Source organism: Cornus florida, unplaced genomic scaffold, assembly GCF_030987335.1.
Source record: "Cornus florida cultivar Cherokee Brave unplaced genomic scaffold, ASM3098733v1 CherokeeBrave_3.0.0_Hap2_Chr10, whole genome shotgun sequence".
In the NCBI taxonomy this organism is placed as follows: Eukaryota; Viridiplantae; Streptophyta; class Magnoliopsida; order Cornales; family Cornaceae; genus Cornus; species Cornus florida.
Window position 1 is genome coordinate 104,058,774 of NW_026775580.1, and position 8,893 is coordinate 104,067,666.

Genomic DNA, 8,893 nt, shown 5'->3' on the forward strand with positions numbered 1-8,893 from the left:
AAGCTGTCACCCCCCAAACAATTTCTAACAAATATATATAGAAGTAAAAAAGCAGGAACACATTAATATCACTCTCCTCACGGGGCTTGTGAATTGTGTGCCGGTGCCAAATCTCATAATGCACTGTCTCTATCCATTTATTAGAGTTCTTTCTACCTTAAACAACTCAATTTAATTCTAATGTCGAAAAGAGAACGCCTTATGGAAGCACAAAAGTGAGGCATCACAACGTATTCCATCAGCTGAAGCTTACAATTAATGATTATCACGACTTCTAAGAATCCCTATCCTACAACCACCAAGCACAAATATGTGAACATGAGCGCGAGTTTGTACGACATTTAAATACGTAAAGTCAACCGCAAGAACTTTAAAAAAGAAAAAAGAAGCAAATATCAACAGCTAAGCATTCTTATCCATGCCATGGTATTCTATAAGGAAAAAAGCATTTGATTAAAACATTAATCTAAGGTGCACATTAATTTAACCATGGATATTAACAAAATTTGATACAGCCATTTGATATTTGTATTTGAATCTCGAATTAAGAATGCTGAGAAAATGAAAACAAGTAATTATTCCTAAAATAAGAGAAATACACCAAGGAAAAAAAAATTGGAGAAATACTTCACCAAAAAGGTGCAAGCATGCAGCTTTCATCTCATGAACCTGACATGTAAGTGTAACGTGTCTGAGCTCCAATGATAAGCTCGATAATTTTTGCTGCTCATTGGGAGTACATGTTAAAGACAATAAGCAGAATCAGTTTTGAATAAAGTATAGTTGGAAGGTGATGAGAGAATTTAAGTTTAAAATAATAAACCAAACAAACCTGTAAGAAAGCCAACAATAGGAACAGGCTCTAATAGTTTTTCAGTTCTTTCAAGTTTTTGCCTGTAACGATTTTAAAACATTAGTGCCTTGGTATCTCTTTTACTGTTACCCTTTTCTTTTCTTCTTTTGGAATCTAAACAAAGAAACTTCGTAAAACAGGAATTGACTTGAGAACTGCATCATTACCGGGTATACTTGCTAAAGAATGGATCCCTCATGAGGTAAAGCGCCCACAACAGCCTCCGCCTTTTCACCTGTAAAATACCCATCAACTGGATCAATCATTTACAGCTTCAGTAATCAAAACAATCTTATTTACAAATTCAGTGGATATCCAAACTCATGCTGAAGATTGATGACCTGGACACTTTCAAAATGAGTCTTGGTTCTTGGACCGATTCTGTCCAACAAGACTCTTCCTTTCAAAATTGTACTTATCCCCTTCTTCTTTTTCTATTTTTTATTTTTATAAGTATATTTATCCCCCTCTTTCCATAAAAAAAACAAGTCATCGGGACAACAAAAAGTCATTTAAAAAATAACAATAAAAAATATTAGAGAAAGCACAAATCATCAGGACAACAAATCCTTACGAGGCTCAGTTACAAATACAAGGAAAAGAAAAGAATAAGGAACATAGGAAAATGACATACGAGGGCAAAAGTGACCCTTACTCTTCCAATGTAAAAGATGCATCAAAACGTTAACCATGTGAAAATCTGTATAACTCTAACCTCATCCTTTTCGGAGCTGGAAAGATGAAATTGTTGGTCTTTCTTTCTATGCCCTGACATTGTAATTTGGGAAAGAATGCCCACTCCGACAAGGTCCACAGCCAAGGATACAAACCAAGGAAACCATGACCGAATTCCATACTTCCTTATCAGTAAAACATAGATGAGTGGCCTTGTGATGAACATCACCTCCCCCATCATAAATAAGCCCCCAAGAACACCCGTTTCAGACAAGAAAGTGGGAAGGGTAGGTCTTTGAACAACCAAAGCTGTAATGAGATTATAGCATACGTCAGCAAAATTTATCCCATAAAATTAATTAATTTCCTCAATCTAGAACAGAGTTTTAGGAGAAAAATTACACGAAGGCTCCATGATTGCTTGCTGGTGTTGAACCCTGCGCAACCATGTTGGTTCAGAAACCATCCTAGCATTTTCCCCAAACCTACTCAAGGCAGACATTGCCCTTCCTTCAAGATTCCAAGGATTCTGCCCATGATAATTCTTTAAATTGCCAGGCCCCTGATTCCATCCAGGCTTTGCTAAATGTCCAAATCTATGGTGGGGATTTAAAGCATCTGAACTCTTTTCAACATTTGGTATCTCTCCTCCATGCAAAAGCATCTTGTATCCACTGTTCCGGAACAAGGCTAGCCTAACTAAAACCCTGAATGAAATTGAATACCCAAAATTTAAGACAAATTTACAAATACAAGTACAAAAACACCAGCTGTGAATGATAAGATGGGGCATAGACTGAATTAAATATGTTGCTTACTTGGCAAACTCTGTAACAGCAATGAAATTCCATTTTTTATCATCACCATAGAAATGCTGTGCCACAACTTCCACCAATGTTTCCAAGTCTTTAAGTAAAGTTATGCATAAGGAATAAGGGAAGGAAGATGGCTGTGAAGATCCTGTATGTATTTGGGTTGGGGTCGTATCAATTATATGTTCGTTGACAGCTGTGATTATGCCCAAAATTGCAGTTACTGCAGAAGGATTAAAAATATGTTAACTCAGAACATCATTCAACATTGCATGGAAAATTGGAAACAGGGCTTCTAAATTTGGATAGGGTATAACACTAAAAGATCTTGGGTAGGAAGAAAACGGTGTAGAATAGAAAAAATATAAAATTTTGAATATTATCCTCTATCATCATTTATGAAACCTGAAAGAACCAAAAAGAAAAAGAAAACCTCAGCTCAACCGCGCTCAAAAAACAGAATTTGACTTGGTGTAGTTTAGATATACGTTTGTTGGAAATGAAGAAAAAGAAAAAATTAGATTAAAAAATTTACATTCCACTCTTCGGTAACTTTCTCAGGTGATCAAACAAAGGTGTACTTGAAAAGAGAAACAAGACCCTCTGAAGTTGCAGTTTATAAGTAAAAAGAAGAATCCAAATGTTACCAAAAATTCACAAAACCTGCTTCTGGTCCTATTTCTGATTCAGAAAACCGTTCTGGAAGAAGCCATGTCAATCCCTGAACAGTAATTTTCAGAGCTCATATGAGAAAACATTGTTAAAATTTTTAACACGGATTAATATTAGTTTATTCTCAAGGAGCAAAAATTTACAAGATGGACACCCATAAAACAAATAACCTAACAATCAAAAAAGAAACTACAAACAACCACAGTTCCTAATTACTTCTTTCAGATTTTCACCAACTCTGATGTTCAGGTACCATATATGATATGGGTGAAGCACACTGTGCAAACATCACAACAATCAAATAAGCCCCCTAAAAAAAGTAAATACCAACCTTGGACAACATGTCAGTCGACATTAAATAGCACAGTTCAAGTTAGTTTTTATCTCTACTTTTCTCCAATTGCCAAGCTACTTTACATGAGGAGACAATCAATCTTTCTAAAACCAAAAAACCGAAAAACCTGACAATCAAAATAACCAAGAACTTGTATACAAAATTAAATTGATTACACATTCATCAGCTATTGAAACAAGATGGAAAAGTGCCTGTATGGAATTTAAAGGGTGTGGTGGGGGTTAAGAGTTCAATTCTTATTGCCAAGAATCAAAATGATAATCAAATTACAAGTAGTTGGAAATGTAGCAGCCAATCACTTCAACAGATACACATTAGTTTGCTCTTCGTAGACTTTTGCAGTACCCAAATGAGAGATTACAGTAAATTTATATTCAAACACGGTTCATATTTGTTCCTCACATATTATCTCTATTCTAAGCAACCATTTATGTTATAGACAAGCACAAGCCAAAACCATAATATAGAACAAATTCAACAACCAAAGCAATCAAGAAACTGTATAGAAAATGTTCATACACATTTGGTTCAAACAGATTAATGAAAAGTAGCTGATGAAAGTATAAGATTAAGGAGGATTACATTAGCCAGAGACTCCAATGAATGTACATACTCCTTGTTCCCCCTAACCCATCTCTTATAAGCCTCCATGGATTCAAAAACTGTATCTACAACCACGATAACAGACAGCAAGCTCTTCTGGGCTCCGAGTCCAGAACAAAACCTAACTTACCGTGCCAGCTTCAACTCAATTCATGCTCAACCTTTGATGTTTCCGGATTGGACCCAATTGATCACACACACAAATAATTGAACCCTTTTGGTAATTTTACCTCCTGGTACAGGAAAATCAACAATTGCTTACGAAGAGGGTGCAGAAGAAGGTGTCTCGAAGAGAGGAAAAGGACCAGAAGAGGGAGGGTTCGTAGTGAGTGAGGTGTGTAGTTTTGTTGTATTCTATAAATAATAGCTTTCTAATCCTGACCATTGGATACATTTCTCGTATTTTGGGGCCTGGAATTGAATTTTTCTGGCTGTCAGATTTGTATCTGTATTTAATGCTTTGAATGTAATCCACTCGTATATGTTATATGAATCATGATTTGTAGTAATTTCTTAAGGTTGGTTGTGTTATTACATTTTATTTAGCCTTCATGTGGTGCAGTATTGGGGGTGATTTGTGGACAATTTGACAATAGATGATTTTTTATTTTATTTTTTTGAATATTGATATAAAAAAGATTTTTAAAAAAATATATATATACACGTATATTTTATTGAACCGAAAAGGTCCACTTTTCAAATCAATTAGCCGTATGCAATGAATCTGATTTGGGGTGTGGTATCGATGTTCATACGGAGTATTTCTGACAGAATGAAGAATTAAAAGCCGTCTAGTCTAACAAAATAATAATAACAATAATAAAACATAAAGATCAATAAAACATAAAGATAAAAATTAATTAATGTAAATAATATAGGATGAAGAATACGAGTAATAATAACTCTGGTACTAGGAGATTTTTTTTCCCCTTACTGGTCTCCTTTCATTTTCAGAACAAAAAAAATAAAAAAAAAATGTTAAGTTTTGAGATTATTATTGTTATTTGAGAACAGTTTGCTAAGTTCTTGATAAGTATTTTTGGAATTACAAACACAAACCAAGCCACAGTGATAGCATTACTCTTTTAAGCCTTTCGTCAGATTATTTGCATCTAAGACTATTATACTCATATTTTAAAGTTATGATAAGTTATATGTGTATTTTTATCCATACTAAGTACTATCCCATTTAGTAAGTTGTTTGATGACTCAATTCATAACTTAATTATGAGCATATTAAGTTTTTATTCAATTAAGTATGTTTTGATAATACAAATTGAATCGGTAAATGTCATTTAAAATGTGGTAAAATTTTATAATATCATTTATTGCACAACACTAAAAATAAAAATTTTAAGAAAATATATTTTTTAATTATCACTTAAAAACTTCTAATTGAATCGGTAAATGTCATTTAAAATGTGGTAAAATTTTAGAATATCATTTATTGCCAAACACTAAAAATAAAAATTTTAAGAAAATATATTTTTTAATTATCACTTAAAAACTTCCCTCAATTATTTTCTATGCATAATATCATTATATATATATATATATATATATATATATATATATATATATTATAAACACATATATAAATTTATGTATTTCTCCAAAAAGTAATATATCAATTTGACAATGAATATTAATGTCGATTATAAAAATATCAAAATCAAAACATAAAACGTGTATAAAGATGGTACGTAAATAATAATTCTATTCATGAAACGTGTATAAAAATGGTATGTAAACAATAATTCTATTAATAGAATAATTATGTACGTTACCTCATTGGAATCCCATATCAATTCAATTTTCACTTGACCATTTTAATTTGAACTATTTAATTTACAATTGATATATTGTCATGTCTGGCGTTCTCTTCCAACTATTACATGTAAAAAAATTTCATATAAATTTACACTGTTGAGAGATAGATCAAGTACAAATATATGGTCTACTTGAGTTTTTTTTATCAACCACATGCAATGTTTAAGTGGTCACTTACTTTTATAAATAAATTCCTTAATGTGTTATGTGTTAAGCACTAAACAACATTATCAAACCGATATATCTTGTGAATTCTAAATAAAAGTATAATGCGGTTTTAAACTATTATACGGAAATTTTCAACTGATACTGAGTATTCAATGTGCCTAGTGTGTGCACGGACTAGTCAGAGCTATTTAACCCAATACACGGTGCACTGAATACGATTATGATTTAACCCAGTACATAGTGCACCAAATAACTATTCCATCGCTGTAACACCCCCACATTTCCCACGCATAAGTTGATCAGGCTTATACACGAAAAACGAGGGATATCAAAAACAATTGGCAATATACAAGCATGGAATACAAAATGATGGAAATAAAAGAATTTAGACAGGAAAGAAACATTAAATAATACAACATCCATCCATCCTTTATTTAATACAGTACTTCATTACAACTTGGAAATCCTACGTCAGGGATCCCTAGATATAACCCTGAGAGTTCAACGTCAAAAGTAAATAAAAACTGAAACTGAAATACTACATAAAACTTCTACCCTGTACTGGATCGTAGGAGTAGATGAGTTCGGATGATGGTCCCACACTGCTAACCTCAGCCTTGAAACGGATACTGACCGTATCCTGAAATAACAACAATGGTGGGTCAACCCCACGAGCAAGTCCTCTCTACTATGACCCAAATCAGAGAATCAAATAAATTAATCATTATGAATCGGATGAGTACTATATCTGTATACATCCTATGGGAACTATCCAATGTATAACATGACCTCAACCAGAATAGACGGTGATCACTTAGACTCACACTAGGTGGTCAAGTGTCGCCTTTCCCTACCCGGGAAATCAGCTATTATACATGGTGCACGGTACTGACAACACAGACTATAACGAACTACACAGTGATAACACCTCGCAAAGTACTGATGAATATACTGAGCATATCAATTAGGCAACACATGCCAACAATATTAATAAATATACCGAGTATGTCAATTAGGCAACACATGCCAATAATATTAAACCACATACCCCGACAGCCACACATCTGTCTATCGCAACGAATGCATAAGGTATAAATGAGTCTAAACTTATTAGCCAGCTCATATGGTTCTATATGGCAACACATCCATATAATATAAATGCGACATAATTAAACAGTCCATTTATTTCCTGAAATGCACACAGCATAATATTCATGGTTTATATATCAATTAACAGTATAAACATCCTATAAGATATCATGGATAATTTATCTGATTAAAACCATGGCCTTATTTAATTTAACAGTAATGTTTGATACCATTAAATACGATAATAACACTATTTATATTTAACAATGTCGTTTAAATAATTCACATTAGTATCCGTACTGCGAACGAGCCAATAAATGCTTAGAAAAGATTAATCGGCCATAAGAATAAGTAACGGGTGTTAAAATAATAATTTCGTGGCCCGTTAAACCCGTAATTACCAATACAGTACCTAAAAATCCAAGTTTAAGGTTCTGGAATTTACAAAACAGGCCCTAGGGGTATTCTGGTAATTTCCAGCAGCTGTAGGGACCCCACATGCGCCCTCACGCGCCTCCCAGAGCCTCCCCACGCGCAGCCCAACCTTCCCCACTCTCCCACGCGCCTCCACGCGCGTCTGGCATCAGCCACGCGCTCCCATGCGCGTCTGGAGAGTCCCACGCGCGTGCACGCGCTGCCACGCGCGCACTAGGGGTGCCTTGCTGACGCGGCGTGTGCTGGTTGGTCGGTTGCATCAGATTTCCTACGTGCGTGCCACACCGGATCAATCCACCTACATCTCCTCCATCCAACGTCCACGGATCCGGGTGTACCGCGGTATCATGGACCGCGATGCACCGGATCAATCAGACTCCACTAATGGCCAGGATGCGCGCGTACACCCTCCTATGGTGCGCCGCGTCGCACCGGATCACTCCGGTCGTCTCCCCCACTGCCGGCGACCGGAAAACTCGCCGGAAGGTCGCCGGAAATTGCAGAAAATGCCCGGAAAAATCTAGAAAATTCTAGAAAAATCCCTAAAGTCTTATTTAATTATTTTTAGCCATTATTAATTTCATAGGACATTATAATTAAAATTCCATTAATTTAATAAAATAAAATTAATTATTTATTAACCTCCTAACCTTGGCTCTATGCATAAAAATAAGCTAAACAATTAATTTATTAATTCAAAGGGGAAAAGTAGATAATAACTTGCCTTTTTGGATTTAAAATAAATCCGCCGGTCTGCGCGTAGTCGGGTAAAATTGCCTACACCGGTCCAAGCTTCTTTCTCTTTCTCTTTTCCTTTCACTCTTATAAAATAGCTCTCTAGAATTTATACTTTGCTTCTAACTCCCTTTATTTTCTTCTAAGGCAAGCTAGTTAATTTATATACAAACTATATAATATAAATATTACAAATATCTTATTTATAATAACTTCTCACCCATTTCTCATACTCCTACCTATATGGCTTTAAGACAATGCTATCTTTAATCAAGATATTTGATCCACCATTCTACCATAGTAAATGAAATTCTATCCTAATATTTAATTTTTCATCATTACCTTGATTTAATACTAATATTATTATTACTAATATTATTATTAATAAAACTTTTATAATTATTATTATTATATTATTATTAATATTATTATTATTATTATTATTATTAAACTAATATAATTATTATTATTACAAAATAATACATTATATCATCATAATACTATATAACACAAATATAATACTTTACTTAACTAATAATGATTAATATAAGCATAACCAACAAATAAAATTATTAATAATAATACATGCATATTTACATGAACAAATTTACTATTTTAACATACACAATTAATTTACATGCACAATTAAATGAACCTAATATAATA

General features: G+C 33.7%; 1 protein-coding gene across 1 annotated transcript; it reads right to left on the minus strand.

The window, feature by feature from the left end:
• Window positions 1–429: 429 nt before the first annotated feature.
• On the minus strand, window positions 430–4,315 carry LOC132276603 (peroxisome biogenesis protein 16). The gene is made up of 8 exons (XM_059778097.1): window positions 3,950–4,315; window positions 3,004–3,061; window positions 2,347–2,563; window positions 1,931–2,235; window positions 1,569–1,837; window positions 1,021–1,088; window positions 833–894; window positions 430–723 (listed from the first exon to the last, which is right to left on the minus strand). The coding sequence occupies exons 1-8, from the start codon at window positions 4,016–4,018 to the stop codon at window positions 662–664; spliced, it is 1,110 nt and encodes a 369-aa protein (XP_059634080.1). The 5' UTR covers window positions 4,019–4,315; the 3' UTR covers window positions 430–661.
• Between the last annotated feature and the right edge of the window lie 4,578 nt (window positions 4,316–8,893).